The 22,684-nt window shown below is 46.0% G+C and overlaps 2 protein-coding genes across 2 annotated transcripts; one reads left to right on the forward strand and one right to left on the reverse strand.

Moving 5' to 3' along the window:
• Positions 1-108: 108 nt before the first annotated feature.
• Positions 109-3,576, reverse strand: MLST8 (MTOR associated protein, LST8 homolog). The gene is made up of 8 exons (XM_053470464.1): positions 3,418-3,576; positions 2,936-2,987; positions 2,512-2,674; positions 2,252-2,327; positions 1,369-1,521; positions 1,164-1,288; positions 777-940; positions 109-576 (listed from the first exon to the last, which is right to left on the reverse strand). The coding sequence occupies exons 1-8, from the start codon at positions 3,544-3,546 to the stop codon at positions 458-460; spliced, it is 981 nt and encodes a 326-aa protein (XP_053326439.1). The 5' UTR covers positions 3,547-3,576; the 3' UTR covers positions 109-457.
• Positions 3,577-6,785: 3,209 nt separating this feature from the next.
• On the forward strand, positions 6,786-17,463 carry LOC128501114 (hexosaminidase D-like). Its single transcript, XM_053470463.1, has 14 exons — positions 6,786-6,972; positions 7,760-7,850; positions 9,395-9,647; positions 10,232-10,341; positions 10,942-11,029; positions 11,914-12,078; positions 12,577-12,760; positions 12,886-12,957; positions 14,339-14,546; positions 15,913-15,995; positions 16,120-16,198; positions 16,373-16,474; positions 17,003-17,092; positions 17,184-17,463. The coding sequence occupies exons 2-14, from the start codon at positions 7,762-7,764 to the stop codon at positions 17,374-17,376; spliced, it is 1,716 nt and encodes a 571-aa protein (XP_053326438.1). The 5' UTR covers positions 6,786-6,972; positions 7,760-7,761; the 3' UTR covers positions 17,377-17,463.
• Positions 17,464-22,684: the final 5,221 nt, after the last annotated feature.

A 22,684-nucleotide genomic window follows, 5' to 3' on the forward strand; every position in this document is an offset into this window, starting at 1 on the left:
TTTGCCTTAGCCTGCAGACAGTCCCGGGTCTCCCAGCAGAGTCCCGAGTCTAAATGGTTATGCAGAGAATAGACTAAAAGGTTATTAACACAATTAAAAAGCCAAAACTTTTTCCCCATATATAACGGTTTTATTAAACTTGATTTCACAAACAGGACTTATCCTCACCCATCATCCTCACACAGAGCTGTCAGATACCCAAAACACATTTATAACAATGCGGGGACCAGACGCGTGCAAATTAACCTGCGTTAAGGACACCTAATCAGAAATGGCGCTTGGACCTACCCCGCGCCACTCGCCGCTCTGTTCTATTTACTATATTTACTGACTGTACAACGGACGCCTTCAGAGCCTCGTGTTTTTATGGACACGAGCACTTTGCGTCCTGAGACTCATTCGCTCTGCCCGGAGCAGGGCAGCAGAAATGTCCGAAGGAAGCACCTGACCGGCACTTTTACCCCAGCACGCTGTCATTAAAGGCCAGACACACCACCGCCTTCTGGTGTCCGCTATACTCCCGCTTGATTTCGCCGGTCTCGACGCACCACAACCGGGCCAGGTTGTCAGAAGATGCTGAGAAAAAAATAAATAAGAGAAACCATGATGGAGCATGAGTGTTTACTTAGCTATCTGGCTCCTGCGGAACTACAACCCCCATGATGCCTTGCCAGCCTGAAGCACAGTGTTTAGTATGCTGGCAGAGCATAATGGGAGCTCACAAGCGTTAACGACGATAAGAGATGGAGACGGGTAGTGTAATAATGGCTCCTCACCTGTGACGATATACTGGGAGTCCCCGGAGAAGGCACAGTCCCACATCCAGCCCCGCGAGGTCTCGCCGGGGTTACTGCTTTTAATACTCAACTCGGTCATTAGGGAAAAGTTTGAGGTCCTCCAGATCTTGCATGTTTGGTCCGCAGAGCAGGTGGCCAGCAGTCTAGAAGCCACACACTTATAATTAGAATCTTAAACATTATTTTAAGTATTTCAAATAATAATATAACAAAGAAGGAAGTGAACGGTGATATAGCAAGTAATTCAGTTTTTTTCTATTCAAATGCTTAAGATAAGTAACATTTGCTTAATCATTTCGTGAAGTGTAATAAAGTTTAATGATACTTTAACATACAGTAAATCAGGCGGATGCAGCGTGTACTCACGTGGAGTCCGGACTAAATTTACACTTCATGGAGCAGCGCTTGTGAGCTGGGATTTTGGTTTTGGGGATTAGTTGGGTTAGATCTTCTCCAAGGCCTCCTGTCAGGTTCCAAACAAAGCAGTTTCCCTACAAGAAAAGACTGCGTCAGCAAACAACACTCGTCACCCGCGCCACTCGCCAAGCTAAATCCCCCACCCAAGGCTCACCGAGCTGTTCACAGCTGCCATGTAACTGGCATCAGGATCGATGTGGACCGAGTTGACGGCGACATCAGGCTCTGGAATAAGCTGCTCGTTCTGGTCGGTTTTTAGGTCCCAGATGTGAATGGCTCCGCTCTGGTCTCCAACGATCAGCTCAGCCTGGGGACACATTTTGTGATAGCGATCAGCGTTCTAAAAACATCTTCACCCAGCCATAATTACACATTTTAGGCGCAGTGCATATAGAACCCGACAAATAACGGGGGAATTGGTCATGTCGCCTCACGTGTAGTAGTAGCTAGTCACGCAAGCAAGGTTGTAAGCTACAGACGTTTAAGGTTTCTACTAAAGATTTAGAGTTTCTAGAACACGGACCCTGAGATCTGTATCTGCACAGAGCGTATAATCCGGCCTGTTAGGGGGGCTGGAAGAACCGAACACACCAAAGCTATGTAAGTGAACAAAGGGGCTTTGTCTAAGGTGTCTCCCAAGTAACAAGGTGGCATTGTGACTACAATCCTATCTTTCAGGTAAGTCTCAGGGATCACACCTGACCTGGACAATGGAATCTGGTCGATCAGAAGGTCACAGGGGAATGAGACAGAACTGAACAACTGGGACCTTGGCCAAAGAGCTGACAACGGCGTGTATCAGTGACTGCAATGAAGAAGAATGCCAGAAGCTCTGTGCTGCAGCTTCTCGTGGAGAGCTGGGGGGTGGTGGCTGCCATCTGCTAACCTTTTCAGCACCAGAGCTTTGCCAAATACAATGTAATACGTGAAAAAAGGCATTATTATTATTATTTTCAGTCTTGTCAGTGGGGTTGATAAGGAATTTCGGGTTCGTGAGTGTGCCCAGTGCTCTTGCAACTATATCGCCCTCAGATTACCTGGTTGGGGTGAAGAAAGACGCAGTTGATGGGTGCGTTCACCTGGAAGATTCGCTGACACTGGAGATTCCGAGATCTGGGGATAGAGGGGTCTAAATCAGGGCCTGCAGAATAATAAGTGTCAGTGTTCCCCCTAAGGTGAACAGTCCAGCAGGGAAGCAGTTAAAATAAAAGCACCGCAGTAGGTGAGCTTTAATGTTAGCTCGTATCTCCTGCCTGCAAAGCTTTTGATCAGGGTGTTGTGATGCTCTGTGGGTCACCTCAGGTCCCAAATCCTCGCCATGCAGTCTTCTCCTCCGGTGTACATCCAGCGGCCGTCCTCATGGAATCCCACAGAGGTGATGTTCTTGCTGACTCCATCGTAGTTGATGACAGGATTGGGGTTGTTAGAGTTCAAATCGTACATGCGGATGTGCTGATAGCCTGGAGAGCAAGGAAAGTCAACGTGGCTCTCCGGCAACATCGTGCAGCTCAATCCTTAATATATTTCAGTCTACATGCATTATATACATTAGAAAACTCAACTAAAGTTAGACGTAAACCAAAGAGAAAGGTGCAGCTAAGGAGTCCCATTATGTAAAGAATACATTTACTTTAAAACATCATAAAAAGTTAATGATCCTTAATGTAATAATAAAAAAATAATATATATATATATATATATAAAAAAAAAAAAAGACAAACCTGCAGCGGCTATCATGCTCCGGTCTGGAGTAACCTCAAGAGCATTCACTTGCTAAAAACCTGTGGTCAAGGTAAATTTGGTTATAAATATTGACATTTCAAGATCATCTAAGTCGCCCGTTTGCCACAAATACCGACACTTCCTAGGTAAGGATTGGAACACCTTTAATATTAAACAGCTCCGAAACGTAGGAGGCTGGTGATCGGGTTCGGCAGGCGTGGAGAAAAGGGTCTCATCAACACGCCACTGGAGTCCCACCACCTGCATTCGCTCAGGTTTTATGTAGGGAGATTAAGCAGGTGCTGAGAGGCCACTTCTAACTAACCAGAAAGCTGAAGGAAGAGGTTATTTTTGATGTAAGAATGGTTTGCTTTATTCTTCTGGTATTTCAGTTGGATGTTGCACGCCCCGTACTATCAGTACATTTTATTCTGAACGCGCCGGGCTGCCCCAGGAAAGCGAGGGTCGCTCGGAAGGATACAGAGTCTTGGTGCTGCACTGTGCGGGTACAGATGCCGCTGTGAGCTTGCCAAAAGCGTACGGTGTGATCATATCCGGCGGTAGCGAGGATCACCGGATCGCTGCCCACGGTCCCCTGAGAGGAGTTCATCCTGCTGTCCCTAAACACGGAAGAGAAAAGAAACAATTGGTTTACACAATGAACGAGTGCGTAAAGGGCCTTTGGAAAACAGGAGTGATGGGAGTGATAAAGGGCCGTTGGACCACAGGAGTGATGGGAGTGATAAAGGGCTATTGGAACACAGGAGTGATGGGAGTGATAAAGGGCCATTGGACCACAGGAGTGATGGGAGTGATAAAGGGCCATTGGAACACAGGAGTGATGGGAGTGATAAAGGGCCATTGGAACACAGGAGTGATGGGAGTGATAAAGGGCCATTGGAACACAGGAGTGATGGGAGTGATAAAGGGCCATTGGAACACAGGAGTGATGGGAGTGATAAAGGGCCATTGGAACACAGGAGTGATGGGAGTGATAAAGGGCCTATGAAGAGATTCCATTAAAAATCAGCCGTTTCCAGCTACAATAGTTATTTACAACATTAACCCCGTCTGCACTGGATTTCTGATCCTTTTCTAAGTGAAACTTTTGAACGGTAGTGCGTGTATAATATATATTTATTATTCTATATAACATGCCGCAGAAAGCAGCTTTTTAAAACAAATCACAAAGCTATTTTCTTTCCTGATTTCGGGTCCCCTTCAGTACATATCAGACCTGGCCAAAGCGTGGCAAACCTTGGCATCCGACACGCGCTTTAGTGTATGACACACAGGAGAGCCACACAACGCAACTCTCTCACGTTATATACATACACCACACGCGCACTCTCACGTTATATACATACATCACACGCGCTCTCACGTTATATACATACACCACACGCGCACTCTCACGTTATATACATACACCACACGCGCGCTCTCACGTTATATACATACACCACACGTGCGCTCTCACGTTATATACATACACCACACGCGCGCTCTCACGTTATACACATACGCCACATGCGCGCTCTCACGTTATACACATACGCCACATGCGCGCTCTCACGTTATATACATACGCCACATGCGCGCTCTCACGTTATATACATACAACACACACTCTCTCTCGAACTTTGGGGTTTATTTACTAGATGGAGAGTTGTGTTTCAGCTCCTTCCCTTCACATACATTATGAAGGGCCATCCCCGGTGAGCTCCTGCAGCAGGGAGAGCTTGGCCAGCCCTGTATAATGTATAGTTAAATCAGCGACATTTCTTCAGTCTCCTCACCCGTTAAATTATACATTATACGGGGCCGGCTCAGCGCTTCTTACTACTGAAGCCTGACAGTGCAGGGAGTGGAAACCAAAACTCTGCAGCCAGCTCTTCATTAAACGATTAAATGATTACAGGCGGACCCCCTCACAGCGCCGGGGACTTCCGCCGGATATAAGCCCATCATACAGAGGAAGATATCCCGCCAGCTGCCACCGAGACCCCGCGCTCACCTCCGGGGCTTCTGTCTCTTAGTCAGACGCCTTATTTAAGCGTCACCGTCCACTCTCGCTGTCGTCACTCGTATGGGTGGAGCCAATGGCTGTTCGGTGCTGAAAAGACCAAGAACTTCCGGGAAACGATGGGCAGGCGGGGAATGGAGTGAGAGCTGTCACTGCACCCTTTACCCCCCCTATAATCACACACTGCACCCTCTAACCACACCCCAATAATCACACACTGCACCCCCTAATAGCCACACCCCTTAATAATCACACACTGCACCATCTTGTCACACAAGGCATTCACTGCATCGTCTGTGAGGAAACTGCGTGTAGTAGAGAGGCGTCTCTAATAAAAATGTATCCGACACTGAAGTCTCTGTTACTCCACAGCATTCTGTATAGAGAGCAGTGAGGTCTCGCTGGCCCGAGTGTACCCCGAGCGGAGGTCTCTTTGCCCCTAGCGTACCCCGAGCGGAGGTCTCTTTGCCCCTAGCCGTACCCCGAGTGGAGGTCTCGCTGGCCCTAGCGTACCCCGAGCGGAGGTCTCTTTGCCCCTAGCGTACCCCGAGCGGAGGTCTCTTTGCCCCTAGCGTACCCCGAGCGGAGGTCTCTTTGCCCCTAGCCGTACCCCGAGTGGAGGTCTCGCTGGCCCTAGCCGTACCCCGAGCGGAGGTCTCGCTGGCCCTAGCCGTACCCCGAGCGAAGGTCTCTTTGCCCCTAGCCGTACCCCGAGCGAAGGTCTCAGTAAGTATTGTAGGCAGGAGTCTTGGCGTGAATACAGCGGGTTACAGGTCAGTGACGGCTGCAGGTCACGTTGGCTCCGGCAGCGCAGCTGTTTAAGCAAACCAGGAATAATGGAGCGCAAATACATGGGGGAAGAAAACAAAGACAAAAACAATAGTGTAATATTGTCAAAAAAAATGTAAATGTATAAGGTGTAAGTTCCACTCGCAAAAAGACTGCGTCAAGCGGGCTCATCAAATGTCAAGCTTCTAAAACTGTATTCTGTAAAAGCAAACATAAACCAGGATGGAGCGGTATCTTCAATGAACTGATTTATGTCCACACGTGGGATTTTGGTTTTATATTTTGTGGCGCAGCTGTTTATTAGGGAAAGATGAAAAGTCTGTAGCGTTAAATGAAGAGCGGCGGCCGGGGAGCTGCGCGTTATACCGCATCACAGCTCGATTCACCCATTAAGCGTAATGTCCCCATCTTTACTCCATAACATGTAGTGGGTTACAATAAGAGGGGTCGAGGCTGACAAAGAATGTAAGGAAGTTTTACTTTACTGAGAGGGGGGTAGATAAGTGGCACAACCTCCCAGCAGAAGTGGTAGAGGCTAATACAGTGAGGGGATTTAAACATGCGTGGCATAGACATACGGCTCCCGAATCTAAGAGGAGACCAACGACTGATTAAGGTTTGAGTCTTTACAGCAGGAGAAACGGGCGACCGGATGGGGGCCGAATGGGGCCGATCTATAATCAGTAGATGCAAAAAAAGAAAGAAAATACCCCTCGCTGAATTAACCCCTACCGCTCCTGCTTGCGTAAGCGGACCGTTCTGTAACCCTATATATATATATAAGGTTAATTTTGAAAAAATAATAATACAAATAATATCTATACACATACTATGTAACTTTTGCAAAAGTACAAAAATTGATCCAACCCCTCTTCCTGAAAAAATGTTTTGTTTTTTTTATTTGTGTTTCTGAATAATTGCAAATTAACAGAAAAACATTTATTTTAAAAAGAAAATACCCCAGAAGGAGTAAAAGCTGCGTTATGTTCTCCGTGGCGACCGGACGTCACCCGACTCGCTCGTTATCTGCGAGAAGCGATTAGGAGGAGCAGGAAATACCGGTTAGCAGCTTTCCTTTTCTCTCGCGCTTCCTGGGTTGTCGAACCTCCCACGGCGGTCACCCTCGCTACTCGCTGCCCTGCACACACCATTCAAATCCGTGACCTGCACCTGCCGCCACCTGCCCAGCCCCTACATGCGTGTACAAGGACTGCTTTACAGGTAAAAGCCCTGCGGGGTTATGCGTTACATACGATTATTAAATCACATTGTGTCCCGTGCTATAGGAGTAACAGCGCTAGACCTGTGCTTATATATATCTCACGTGATGTATGCCGCGTCTAGTCGCCCGTTTCTCCTGCTGTAAAGACTCAAACCTTAATCAGTCGTTGGTCTCGTCTTAGATTCAGGAGCCATATGCCTATCCCATGCATGTTTAATACCCTCACTGTATTACCCTCTACCACTTCTGCTGGGAAGCTGTTCTGCTTATGTATCACCCTCTCAGTAAACGAAAAAAGCCGATACAAAGTCCCTATGACCACATTGTATTCACTTAATTTACAAAATGCTCATTTTCTAGGCATAAGGGACATCTGAGTATCTCAACATCAGGGTGATGCCCCGGCTTGAACACCGTATATATATATATATATATATATAATCTTTTTTTTTTTTTTTTTTATTCTTGATTGTCGCCTTTAGGTGCTTGTTATTAGGTTTTGCACTTTTTTTAAAAAAAAATGTTTATTACAGAAGTTTCAGGTTAATTTGAATTTTTTTATTTAAAAAAATTTGCAAAAAAAAAAACTATATACATGTTTTTGTTGAGCTTCTAACTATACATAAATTACGTTGCGTGGCTCAGAGGTCGAAGTTCCGCTGGGAACCGATATCCTGGCCGTGTTGATACACTTGCGCTCCTTTGGCAGTCTAAAGGGTTAAACCTGCCTCCTGTTCACACCTCTTTATCTGAGCGTCATTAGCCTCCTGTCTGTTCTCTCCTTAGATATGACACCCCAAAGGAAAATTCACCTGCTGCGCTTGGTCGTCCTGTTTATCTTGGCAGTGGCTCTGATCAAATATTTCCGCAGGCCTCGGTGAGATTTTTACTGGGTGCAATAAAGGCAGGTGTGGTTCTCGTGCTCCGGCTCCCTTATGAAATTCTTGGCAGCTATAAATGATTCTCATAAATGTCGCTCACGATTTGTTTCTCATCTTCCTATTGTTGTACCCGTCTCGTGCATGTTTAAATTCCCTTTACCACCTCTGCTGGGAGGCCGTCCACTTATCTACCACCTTCTCAGTAAAGTACAACTTGCTTAAATTCCAGCTTAAGTCTCAGCGTTCCCTGAAATAATGAGAGAAAGGCTAAGTTTTACGCGATCGGGGAATTCGTGTTTATTTGAGCATAGTAGGTGGGACTGCAGCTTTAACGCATGGCTGGCACCCAGTACGAGAGAGAAGTATTGGGACGAAGAAAAGGCGGCTGGAGTATAAATGGCCGTGGAAGGCTTGTTCGGATTTAGTACCTGTCCCCTCAGACGGGATTGTGACTTGGTCTTAATTGTTTACAGTGGGGAGTCACGGCTACCCGGCAAAGCCTTCCAGCAGAGATGGTGGGATAATACCAGTATGTAGTAGAAAATGTTTGGTATTTGCTTATAGCCACCCTCCCGGAAGTGTCCTTATTATTTTTTAAATTTTTCTCACCACCCATCGATGTCTGCGTTCCTACGTTGTGTCGGTAAAATTAGTAAGTAGTTATAAGGAAGTGTATTTAAAGGGACAGTCACCCCGTGTGTAATAGGGGGTTCCTTAAAAGGGGCCCTCCAGCTATCAAACGCTCTTTAATGCCTATGATAGCTGAGAGGTCCCTTTAAATTTTTGCAGTGTCCCCCTTGCATATAGGGGGGTTGTTTTTGCAGAATCCCCCATATGCATTTGCCCCTTTCCCCACCCCCACCTATGTGCCATGCGGTATATATGTAAAATATATTTTGCTGCCGTTGACATTAACCTGCCCCTTTAAAGTGATGGCTGCGTATTAGTATATTCGAATTGCAGTAAAAAAAGTTTTATTTACATAAATGTAGCAATGACGGGGAATAGTAAAGGTGATTACGGGGTAGCGGCTGAGTTATATGGATTGTTAAATGTATATGAGGCAGATGAATGGCGGAGGGACCTTATAAAAACCGCACACGTGTCTCTTTTTACAAGTCTTGTCCTCATTCTGGGTCATCGCCTTCATTCCGTCGCTAACACGCTCCTTTCAAGCAGTTGTGGATTTAGAACTCGTGATGGGGCAGCTGGTTTTCTTGGCTCGGAATTATAGGAGTTATAGCGCCATAATAACCATACAAATTATATACAAAATGACCGAATTCTAACATTTTTCTGTCACTCTAAAATGGGCGGAGCCTCCCTTTAAGGTCGCATAATTATTTCGGGCTTCTAGAATCTTGGAACGGGCGGTTTTAGCTCAGAGCTTAAGACCAAAGCTTTAAAGTTGAGCAGATATCTTGAGAGTTGGCCGTTTGAGGTCTTCGCTCCCTGGCGGATAATAACCCCTGATTAGTACACTGGACACTTCTGCGTTAGTTAAAAGGAGGCGATACATCTGACCTCTCTCTGTTAGAAGTCCTCCTCAGGTGATACAGGCCGTCAAAGCACATAAAAGCGAAGAATTTTTCTGGGGGGCCGCGAAGGCCAGTTCTGAGAATGAAAATCGGGATCTTCCCCCGGAGCCCCCGAAAGAAGAGAAAGTTGAGGTCAGCGTAAAAACCCAACAGAACGGCGGGCAACTTCCTCGCAAAGATTTCAGCAACGTTCAGATGAAGTTGGTGCACTTGGATCTTAAAGGAGCCGCCCCGAAGCTCTCTTACTTTGAGCAGGTAAAGAAAAAAAATCAATTTCATGCCGATCTTTACATAATGATTAACACAATGACTAAAAGTATACAAGATCGGTGTTGCCTGTGTGTGTGTGTGTGTATACACACACACACACACACACACACATACATACACACACACACACACACATACATACATACATACATACATACATACACACACATACACACATACACACACATGTATACACATACACACACATACACACACACACACATATACATGTATACATACACACACACACACACACACACACACACACATACATACACGCTGTATGACCAAACGGATGTGGACACCTCACCATCACACCTATTTGGGCGTGTTGGACATCCCATTCCAAAACCATGGGCTTTAATATGTAGTGGGTCCCCCCTTTGCAGGCATTATTACCCTTAACTGGAACTAAGGGGCCCAACAGGCCCAGATCAAACTTTACAGCAGGCACCATGCACTCCAGTAGGTAGCGTCCTCCTGATATCCGCCAAACCCAGATTCATCCGTCAGACTTCCAGCTGAAACGGGATTCGTTCTCGTAATTCTCCTGATGTTTGTTTTCCCAGATATTTCCTCTCCTTTCCAAACTGGGAGCCAACGGCTTGCTGATTGAATATGAAGACATGTTCCCTTTCACTGGAGAGTTAGAAGTCCTGAGGTCTCCACATGCTTACAGGTAAAACGCCTTCTGCTTGTACTTGTCGTTGGGCACCTAAAGTTATAATCCTCCCTGGAAACTTTCCACAGCTGTGCTTCCTCTGGGGAAGTCGCTTCATGAGGGGGTGGAGCTAGCCTTCTGCAGGGGTGGGGCTAGCCAGAGATAACCTTAAATGGACTGGGAATAGGTGGGTGGAGAGTAGGCATGACCAATCACTGCTTCCTTGCTTGGTATGAGAAGAAGGAGCCGAATCCAGCTAAGTAGGATTCCAGGTCAAATCCAGATATGATAATAATCCTTCTATGAAATCTAAAGAAAAAAATAAAATTCATTGTAATTCACTTTTAATTCCAATTTAAATCAAATCTTAAAGCTGACGTGAACTCTTCTAGTTCTATGTCTAACCCTTCTCCCTCTCTCTCTCCCCCCCCCTCTCTCTCTCTCCCCCCCTCTCTCTCTCTTCCCCCCCCTCTCTCCCCCCCCCTCTCTCCCCCCCCTCTCTCTTCCCCCCCTCTCTTCCCCCCTCTCTCTCTCTTCCCCCCTCTCTCTCTCTCACTCTCTCCCCCCTCTCCCCTCCTTTCTCTCTCCCCCCCTCTCTCCCTCTCGCCCTCCCCCCAGTGAGAGCGATATCAAGAATATTTTACATTTAGCTGAAATTAACAAACTAGAAGTGGTGCCTCTGGTTCAGACCTTTGGACACATGGAGGTAAGTTTTTTAGGATTTCTTTCTCTCCACAAATGGAAGACGATTCACACACACACACACACACACACACACACAATAAAAGACCCTGCCCCATAGAGCTAGCACTCTATTATTTTTATTATCTTTTATTTATTAAGCCCCAGCAAATGACACAGCGGTGTACAATTTAAATGGGGCAGTTAACACACATAGCAGACATACATTAACACATACCGACACAACGGGAGCCGAGAACCCGGCCCGGGAGCTGCCATCAAACCGTAGGTACCTGGCAAGAATGATGAGCGTTTGAGGGTCCCGCTCGTGAGCTTACAATCTAGAAATATAACAGGAGCAAATATTTCTGGGTTCTATGTGACATTTTAATGCTTCGCCCCTTTCCCATACACGATCTAGAACATTAGTTCATAGGACTGTGTTATAGCATTTACTGTTTAAAGGTGCTGTCCCACTCGCTTTAGAACCAAATGCAGCATTTACAGCATCCTTCCTAGCATAATACTTACGTTGTGTAGCATTTTGTTTCATTCATAATATTTCCTGGGAGAACTGAATTGTCATGTGACAAAAAAAAAGCAAACACCGATAGGCTGTTGCCTCAGAAGCCGTTGCCAGTTCTTTATTAAACTTTCAAGACTAAATGACAGATTTCGTAAAGTTTTTTTCTCTAACCCAAAACAGCAGTGTTTAAAATTGAAATTATTTTTGGGTATAAAAGTAAATGCTTTAGCACTTTTTATCGTAGCAAACCCACAGTGGGCAGACCATGGAGACTACCTCTTTGCCTGCGTCTCCGAGAGATATACCTGACCATATGTCCCATCGTGAGATGTCGTAGCCGCTGCGCTGTGTACTGGGGTAATCTGATCCTATTGTTTCTGCAGTTTGTTCTGAAGCACGATAAGTTCAGAGGTTTGAGGGAGATGGAGCAGTACCCCAACAGCCTGAACCCCCACAACGCAGACTCCTTACCTCTCGTGAAGATGATCCTGTCCCAGGTCCTAGACCAGCACCCAACGTCTAGCTGGATCCACATCGGTGCTGATGAGGTGAGGAGATAATTGTTCATAATACCATACATTCTAGAACGACAAATCAAAATTCCATACCAATTGCATCTGGGCAACGGTCAGGTCCTTTGGCACTATTTCAAGAATGTGGATATAGCCATATGACCCCAAGAGAAAATGTAGTGTCTGGTTGCCGTTGATACCTTTTATTGGGCCAACAAAGAAAAAGATGTGAAATGATATGAGCTTTCAGGACCCCCGAGGTGTCTTCTTCAGGTAGAGTCAGTGCCGTCACTGGGACACATTGTCCGAGGACAGGCGTAAGCAATGCTCACAACTACCTTTTGTTGGACTTCTGGATCAAAAGCAGGAATGGCAGGTAGAAGGGTTGAACTCGATGGACCTAAATGACTATGTAACTATGACTGGGACTTCATTGTCCTCTGCTAGTTGGGTGGAACACTGGAAAAGGCATGGATTAGCTGACTATCGGTGGCAATTTGGGCTTTCTGAAGGACCTCATGTGTCTTCCTGCAGGTCTATCACCTCGGGGAAGGGCAGGATTCCAAGGCTTGGCTCAACAGCAACAAGGGGGACTTGGGCAAGATGTTCCTCACCTACATCCAGGAGGTGGTGGCTTTCCTCCATAGCAAGTACCCCGATAAACAGCAGCTCATGTGGGATGACATGCTTCGCAAGCTCAGCGTTGCCAGCATTCAGGGTGAGTTTTTAATTACTTTTTATGATGTCTTTATCAGTACTCCAGCTTATCAGCACAAGCTTTTATACTCTTTATTTACGCTGTAGACACTGCTTTGTGTTATTATTGTCATGTTTTTCACGCAGGCTCCGGAATCAGCCAGCATGTGTCCCCGGTCCTGTGGATCTATAGCCCACATCTAAATATTGAACAAACAGGTGGGTCTCGCATATCTGCCCTTTTCTCGTTAACCCGGCGCTGACACCCGTCCATTTCTCGCGCGTCTGAAACAGAGCCAACGCAACGAGAAGCTGGATCTTTGGTGTTTCTGAAAGAATATTTCGGTGTTTCCCGGGCAAGAGATGTTGAACTGTCACACCTTTAGAAAACGGCAGTGCAAATACTGCCTGCTACGCACGCAGACTTTGATTTTCTTTCCAGAAACGGCACTAACGTGTTAAAGGCAATAAACAGAGAAATATTGAATCTGCCGGTAGATCGGCCCCATTCGGCCCCCGTCTAGTCGCCCGTTTCTCCTGCTGTAAAGACTCAAACCTTAATCAGTCGTTGGTCTCGTCTTAGATTCAGGAGCCGTATGCCTATCCCATGCATGAATTCCCTCGCTGTATTAGCCTCTACATCTTCCGCTGGGAGGCTGTTCCACTTATCTACCACCCTCACAGTAAAGAAAAACAACCTTACATTCCATCAAACCCTCTGACCACCTAGTTATGACCTTGTTATGACCTAATGTTTTTTCTCTGAAGTAAACTCTCCTCCTGTACTAGTGTTTGTCTAGTAGATCGGGGATCGGATAACAGAGCGAGAACTCAAACTCAAACGGCTGATATGCAGCTGCCTGAAAACATTATATGGGGTGCAAACTACAACTGGTTTAAAAAAAAACAAAAAAAACAAAAACTTTGGGATATTTTTCACGATGTATTTTTAATCTGATAGTAATAAAAAAGAGCAACCAGAAGAAGCATTATATTAGTTGCTATGGTGATTGCACCACTCGGCACCAGAAATTAAAATTTGATTTCTCTCCCCTTTAATTTAATTTGAATCCTTTGTCCTTTAATTAATTAATTTGTGGGTTTAAAAAAAAAAAAAAAAACTTCGATAATTGTTACTTTTGTTTTATTATTAGATAATTGTTACTGATTGGATTGCCACAACGTTACAAGCTCGAGATGGGAAACTGTGTCAAGCAGACAAAAAAGGGATTTATTTCTTTTTACCGGCAGAGAAAATTAAGCAGCTTACCGGCAAAATGAACGTCCTTTTTAAAAGTATAACTGACTTGTACGGATTACGCGCGAAAGGCCGGGGTATCTGGCGTTAGCAGTGGAATCGCTGAATTATTCAATTGCCAGAAATTTTAGAAGTCATTTTTTAATATAATATTAATTCAAATTATTAATTAAAATAATGTAGATTAATACTTTTTGTTCTGCTTAAAACAGTTGATTTCATTGTATTCATTACAATTAATAGTTTTTGTACATTTTTAGTGTCAATGTTTAGAGTCACATGACAGTTCATCATTCCCTGTAAAAATATGAAAGAGATGGAATTTGTTTTCTTGTGTCTCAGAAACTCTTATCTCCAAGTACCAAGAAAGCGGCTTTAAATCCATCTGGTTTGCGAGTGCCTTCAAAGGAGCGTCCACCGCGGACCAGATGTGGACCCCGATGTCTCTGCACGTGAAGAATCACCAGCAGTGGAAGACGGTTATCGACTCAATGAAGTCCAAGTTCACCAGGATCCGCTACGCGGGAATAGCTTTGACTGGTTGGCAAAGGTAGGAAAGATGGCGACCGTACGGAATAAATACGGAGAACCTTAGAAAGTCTCCATTTCACCTCATTTAAGATAGATTTGCCGTTAAAAGATTGAGAAATGCCCCCCCTCTAAATAAATTCCATTTTCTATTAGGTTTTCTTATTTTCCCCCCTATAAAGCCTTGATTTTCTAGTCTACCGTTCAAAGGTTTGGGGTCACTTAGCCAGAATGTGCTTTTCTTTGAAGAAAATTATTAAAATAACATGAAATGGGTCAGAAATCCAGCGCAGATGGGTTAATGTTGTAAATGACTATTGTAGCTGGAAACGGCTGATTGGGCCAATCACTCCCATCGCTCCTGTGTTCCAATGGCCCTTTATCACTCCCATCGCTCCTGTGTTCCAATGGCCCTTTATCACTCCCATCGCTCCTGTGTTCCAGTGGCCCTTTATCACTCCCATCACTCCTGTGTTCCAATGGCCCTTTATCACTCCCATCACTCCTGTGTTCCAATGGCCCTTTATCACTCCCATCGCTCCTGTGTTCCAATGGCCCTTTATCACTCCCATCGCTCCTGTGTTCCAATGGCCCGTTATCACTCCCATCACTCCTGTGTTCCAATGGCCCTTTATCACTCCCATCGCTCCTGTGTTCCAATGGCCCTTTATCACTCCCATCACTCCTGTGTTCCAACGGCCCTTTATCACTCCCATCACTCCTGTGTTCCACTGGCCCTTTATCACTCCCATCACTCCTGTGTTCCAATGTCCCTTTATCACTCCCATCACTCCTGTTTTCCAATGGCCCTTTATCACTCCCATCACTCCTGGGTTCCAATGGCCCTTTATCACTCCCATCACTCCTGTGTTCCAATGGCACGTTGTGTTCGCTGATCCAAGTTTAAGTTTAAAAGGCTAATTGATGATTAGAAACCCTTTTGTAATTATGTCACAGCCAGAAATTTCCTTGCTTTCCATGAAAACAGCAAAGTGACCCCAAACCTTTGAATGATAGTTTATGTCCCCCTTTCTGCTCCCAGTTCCTGATACTTCAAGACTGTTTGACTTGGCCCCCGTAGCTAAACAGAATCCACAAAGGTTCTGATGGGTTCTAAGCAGACTTATCAATTAGAACAGGATCGGCACACTCCATAACCACGAGCTGCCAACCCAACCTCACGTTCCGAGCCATGAGGGATCCCAACGAGTTCGGTTCTTGAGTGTAGGAGACTGGTGGTGGATTTCAGGTTGGCGATCTATCCGCTGTAACTCTATGCTTGGTAAATTGACCAGAAGATGTTTCACAGAAGTCCATAGTTTGAGAACGAGCCTCCATAGTATAACGTCGGAAGGAACGGCGCTGATTGTGTTTCTTGTCTCCTTCAGGTACGATCATTATTCGGTCCTGTGTGAGCTGCTGCCTGTGAGTATCCCTTCCCTGGCCGTGTGCTTAGAGGTCCTTCAGCACGGTGAGTCTTCTCCTAAATCAGAGATTTTCCCACAAATCCAATTTTTTTAACCCAAATTCCTCTGTCTTCGTTCCCTTTTGATGCCGGCGCCTTGAAAGCATCTCGCGTCTTTCTTCCCATACAGGAGACTTTAATGAGAAAGTAAGGAAGGAAACAGCCAGTCTCCTGGGATTTAAAGCCATCGACATCGAGACCAACACTTGGTGGGTTGCCTTCCCGTTTGCGGCTTGGGACAATTGTGAACATCATAGTCTGGGTAAAGCCAGAGAAGAGACCTCTGAGGCCCTGAAAGCTTACGCGTCTTAAACAAAGAATTTGCCGGCAAATCGGCCCCCGTCTAGTCTGTTTTTTAGCTGATTTCTTTTTTTTTCTTGCAGCGATGGGAACGGCGCGTTTCCCGGAGCTGAGATTTATAGTCTGGTGCAGAAAATCCATAAAGACTTGAAACAAAAAGTCCAGGAGCTCCTGGAGGGAGACGAGTGAGTAAACCGGGAGCTGGACCCTATTGGGGGGCTTTATGGGGCCAAACGAATGCGCATGCGGTGGGCGTCAGTCTCTGCGATATATTTGAATTTAATTAACTCTCATGGTTCTTTAAATGTTGGTACCAAGAATAGACCTACCGACTTTGCCAACTGCTGCTTGCAGTCCTAACAATAAGTTGATCCATAGAAACATAGAACCTGCCGGCAGATCGGCCCCCGTTCGGCCCCCGTCTAGTCTCCCCGTTTCTCCTGCTGTAAAGACTCAAACCTTAATCAGTCATTGGTCTCGTCTTAGATTCAGGAGCCGTATGTCTATCCCATGCATGTTTAATCCCCTCACTGTATCAGCCTCTACCACTTCAGCTGGGAGGCTCCTCCATGTTTCTACCACCCTCTCATGTTTCTTCATAATGCTTTCAGTGCAGGTCTGTTTCTCGCTCAAATATATAATTTTTTATTTTCAGAAAAAATAAAAGCCTCGTTCATTTACTGTGTCTCTTTCCCGATCCTTTTCCCGCACAGAGAGATCAGAGGCTGGTTTTCGCGTTACCATCGGAAACATCGTTTTGGAAATCCACACAAAATGGAGAAATTCAGTTCCAAATTGTTGAAGTGAGTGTCTCGAGTGCTGGGTTTGCCCGTTTCCTCTTCAGACCCCCAGAAACCCCCTTATTATATGTGTTTTCCCTTTTTGTTATTATAGGGCTCACGAGGAGTGGGAATCGCTGACTCAGTCTTTGCGCACCCAGCTGGAGTCCATTTACTTCCCCGACACCGTGGAGGAATGGATGGAGGAGAACGTGAACCCTCACCTGGACCTGTTACGAGAGGTGGTCAGAGACTTCCAGGAGATCCTGAAGCTCAACGCCCAACCCAAGGCGCAGTCCAAGAAGTGATGAGCGCCGGCTCGGCCCAGGCTTTCATAAACCGATGAACTCGCCAAATATAAACTCTGGATTCGTTGATAAGAGACAGGGAAGGGTTAACACTGGAAGATGATGTGTTTTGGGGGGTATATAGTGGAAATCTATAGGTAGTCATCTTATGGGCAGAGGGCCGTCTACCCACCTGTGTGAGACGTAACTGGTGTATGTGGGTGCTGGCCATAAGGGGGCGCCATATGCCATGTCCATGGAGAGAATGCATGGATCAGGGAGATTCTGTTGCCCTAGAACTGTTTTTTTTTTTTTGTTTTGTTTTTTTATTGAAATCTTGCCTTTACGTAGTGTTCCCCATGCACTTAATGTCTAGCTTTCAATGGGTAACAATACTAGAAGTGATATTGCACAGAATTTCCACCCCCCCCCTCCCTGGTGGGGTGGATAAGTGGGGGCATCAGCCTATATTTGCACACAAGGTATGAATCTGCCCTGGGTAAGGGCTTTTTGTATGTACAGCTGTGGAATATGATGGAAATTAATTAATTATACAGGGGGCAAACTAATTATGGGTGGGTAAAAGCCATTCTCCTGCTGATGTGGGGGTTTCAGGACTTGCGCAGGCAGCATCAGCCCTAGTAACGCTTTTAGTTACCAGATCCGCGGCCAAAATATATATTACAGGATACTCCGCAAATGAAAACATTCATTGCTGTTATTTTTTGTGTCCTATTTTAAATAAATCTTATTTTCCTAAAAATCCATACTTCGTACTTCTTTTAATACACAATCCTTTCAAAAGGTAATCGCCGAATGGCCAACGAGAGACCCTTTTGGTTCAGAGGGGCAGGTGGGGGGGGGCTTTACTGGTACGTAAGTGACCTATTGATATAATCAAAAGCATTTAGAAGATTAATGGGTTTATTTACCCCGTTTATTTATAAAGCCATTCCCTGCTGTTTCTATACACATTATCGGGGCTTTTAGGGCTGTAGAACCCTGCGATCCCCTCATACCCAGCAAACATTCTGACCTCCTAGAAAAGAGGGGCATCAGGGGAGGAAAGAGGGCAAAGATATTTGGGGGCTTTCCCCATAGTCTATATAAAAGTTTGAATTCAAAGAAGATATATAAAAGTTGCAAGACCACTTTAGAAGGTTTCTGGATATAATCTGGAGAAGCGTGAGATATTCCGTAGCCCTCGGCAGCCGGCGTGACACTCCATTCCCAGAATCAAAAACTTTGAACTTGATGCAGTTATCGAAAATGCCACTGGGTGGTGCTCTTGCTTCTTCAACAAGCTTCACATAAAGGGAATCAGAGACCCTGCTGGTCATATCTCCCCACTGTCCCTGAGAAGTCCCATGAGTCCTGGAGCATAAATCCCCAGCGCTGCATACAGTAATAACCCCCAGAGCTGCATACCGCAATAACCCCCCCAGCGCTGTATACAGTAATATAACCCCCAGCGCTGTATACAGTAATATAATCCCCCAGCGCTGTATACAGTAATATAACCCCCAGCGCTGTATACAGTAATATAATCCCCCAGCGCTGTATACAGTAATAACCCCCAGCGCTGTATACAGTAATATAACCCCCAGCGCTGTATACAGTAATATAATCCCCCAGCGCTGTATACAGTAATATAACCCCCAGCACTGTATACAGTAATATAACCCCCCAGCGCTGTATACAGTAATATAACCCCCAGCGCTGTATACAGTAATATAATCCCCCAGCGCTGTATACAGTAATATAACCCCCAGCACTGTATACAGTAATATAATCCCCCAGCGCTGTATACAGTAATAACCCCCAGCGCTGTATACAGTAATGTCCGTCGACATTAACAAAAAACTGTTATTTCATTTTGTTCCAATAAACTCCCTTTCTCTGCAGACCTGGAGGCGCCGTTGCTGTCAGTCACGTGATATTTTGGGTGACTTTCCCGGCTCAAACACCACACTGAGCTGACGGTTTATGGCGATGCTAATGAAGTCCGTTATGGACACTGGAGAAGAAAGACAGAGACAATGGGGGGGCAGGAAAATGGAAACAGGGCACACGAAAAGAGAAATGGTCTCAGAGCTCATGGGCCCTGGTTGTAACACCAATGGGGGGGACCTTGGTCACGGCACATTTGGCTTCCAGAAACGGCGCATACGCGGGAACGTAAATTTGGACAGGAATGCATAAGTTACCTGAGGGCAGAAAATGGCATTTTTTTAGAATATGGGCAAAAGGTTGTTTTTTTTTAACTTAAATTCATGAATATAAAGTGAAAAGACACCTGGAAACAGATGGGTGAAAGAAGAGTGACGGGGCAGCGGCGGCGGCATCTCTGCTCCCCGTCAATCTGTTGCCGTACAAAGACTTGTAATTTCCTTACTTAATGATAATTATTACTAACGCGCCAAGTGCGCGGCGTTTCTTCTTTATTTCACCCCTGACAGCTAAAGCGTTTGTAGCTCCCCTTCCGGAGCCATGCATTAGAATTAAAAAGAAAAAGTCCTGCGCATGCTGACAATCTTCTCCGATGGAGACAGGAAATTATTAAGGATTTCAGGTGCAAACAAAGCGTTAGGCACTTTAACAAAATTTCCCGCAGCTCAGTAACTTTGGGTTTGGATACTCACTTTTTTTTTTATCAGTGTCTCCCATCAAGAATTTTTGGGCCCCGCCATCTCCGCTTCACTTCCCAGTCCCCTATTTCCATTTTCATGACCCCCGTGTCCCCACCCCCCCTCAGTGTCTATACCCCTCAGCTGCCCCCTCCCCTATCGTCAATACCCTTCCGCCCCCCTCCCTTCAGTGTCTATACCCCTCAGCTGCCCCCTCCCCTAACGTCAATACCCTTCTACCCCCCTCTCTTCAGTGTCTATACCCCTCAGCTGCCCCCTCCACTAGCGTCAATACCCTTCTACCCCCCCTCTTCAGTGACTATACCCCTCTGTTTATATGCCCCACATGCCGGCCCAGTGGCAGGAAATGCCAGGCACTCGGCTCACGCGACAAGCAAGGAAGGTGGGCACAGGGGGATAAGGCTGGTGCGACCCCCCTGATCATGGCTCAGCTTACAGCATACCTGAGAACTCTCTGGGTTTTGCGCGGGACCCCCCACCAACATCAGCGGGACCCCCCACCAACGCCACGATCCCGGTCATGGAGTTTCTCCCTGCACTTTTGTTTTGGGGGGGTTTGGGGGTATATAACAGGGGGGGGGTTGACCGATTGATGCATTAGAAAGTTTATTCCAGCTGTTTCTATACTCATTCTTGGAGGTTCTTCTGAGCCGGGTCCTCCTTTAAGTTAAATTGTAATGTTATATACTACTTATTATGTCCTATTTACTCATTGTACAGCGCTGTGGAATATGAAGGCGCTATATAAAACAATAAAATAATAATTGTGGCTTTTAGGGCTGCAGAACCCCATGATCAGGGGAGGAAAAAAAGGGACACCAGGGATGGGAAGAGGGACATTGGGATTCCCTTTTGCGTTGCACATCAATGTCTGTCCCGGGACCGTTACCGTCTCGCTATCTGCTCTGTATCTGCGATCGCTGTCGGCCGGCTGTCGGAGATTTATCGATTGCGGCAGCGAGGCGGGTGCCGCGTGGAACAGAACAAGATCTCCGGGGGACCTCGGGCCCCGGAGCTGGAAGTCTGTCTGTTAGCCGCAATTTGTCACAATTACACCCAAAACAAGCAACAAGCTTGTTCCTTAAAGTCGTCTAACGGCTCAAACCCTTTCGTTTTTGGCTGTTTCCCATTTGCAGAACTCCCCCCCATATTAATTTGCCCTTTTGCCCCTCCCCCGGTACTTTCTGGGCAGTAGAAACAAATCCCCCGCCATCACATCTCCCGCCATCTTACATATAATATTTATTTTCAGTCAGCTCCAGCGCTGAAGGAAACCTTTCCTGCCACTGATTGGCTCCTTCAAGCAGCCAATCAGCGGGGACAAATGGAGGACAACATAGTGGTGGGACATCCTTCTCCTGAGACACCAAACCTCCTAAGGTGCCTACAGCTCAAAGCTGTTTAAAATTTGGCGCACATATACCTCCCAACTTCTACCCCCCGAAGAATCGTGCCTGGGACTGTCCTGGGCAAAATGGGGCAGTTGGGAGGTACGCACACAGCATGAAAGATAAGCTCCATAGACGTCCGGTATCGCGAAAGAAACTGTTTATAGGAAGTTATGCGGCCTGCGGGGCTCTCATAAAGCTGCCAGATTCTAAATATATTCCAAATATTTACAAAAGCAAAAGCGTTAGCCCGGGCTGCGCCACCAAATAATCACGGAAGGTCCAGGTCTCAGCGGTCTCTTGTCAGAATTATTTCTGCTGAAAGGGACACTCCAGCCATCAGGTGCGTTTTAATGCATACGATATCTGACAGGCCCCTCTTATACATTTGCCCATTTGCTGGCGCTCCAGCTATTCTCCATGTTTTCAGGCAGCCGCATATCAGCCGTTTGAATGGGTTATCTGACCCCCGATCTACTAAACCCCCCGACTCCTTATCATACTGCCTGTGGGGAACAAAAGAATGGCTCAGTCTTAATCACCCACCCAGACACTCTGACTAATCAAAGTCTATGGAGGGTCGGACTTCATTAGCATTGCCATAAAGCATCAGCTCAGTGTGGTGTTTGAGCCGGGAAAGTCAACCAAAATATCACATGACTGACAGCAACGGCACCTCCAGGTCTGCAGATAAAAGGGGCTTATTGGGGCAAAATGAGATAAAAACAGGTTTTTGTCACCGACCGACTTTACTGTATACAGTGCTAGGGGGTTATATTACTGTATACAGCGCTGGGGGTTATATTACTGTATACAGCACTGGGGGGGTTATATTACTGTATACAGCGCTGGGGGTTATATTACTGTATACAGCGCTGGGGGTTATATTACTGTATACAGCGCTGGGGGTTATATTACTGTATACAGCGCTGGGGGTTATATTACTGTATACAGCGCTGGGGGTTATATTACTGTATACAGCGCTGGGAGTTATATTACTGTATACAGCGCTGGGGGTTATATTACTGTATACAGCGCTGGGGGTTATTACTGTATACAGCGCTGGGGGTTATATTACTGTATACAGCGCTGGGGGTTATATTACTGTATACAGCGCTGGGGTTATTACTGTATACAGCGCTGGGGGTTATTACTGTATACAGCGCTGGGGGGTTATATTACTGTATACAGCGCTGGGGGTTATATTACTGTATACAGTGCTGGGGTTATTACTGTATACAGCGCTGGGGGTTATATTACTGTATACAGCGCTGGGGGGTTATATTACTGTAT

This window comes from Spea bombifrons, chromosome 7 (assembly GCF_027358695.1).
Source record: "Spea bombifrons isolate aSpeBom1 chromosome 7, aSpeBom1.2.pri, whole genome shotgun sequence".
NCBI classification, from domain to species: Eukaryota; Metazoa; Chordata; class Amphibia; order Anura; family Pelobatidae; genus Spea; species Spea bombifrons.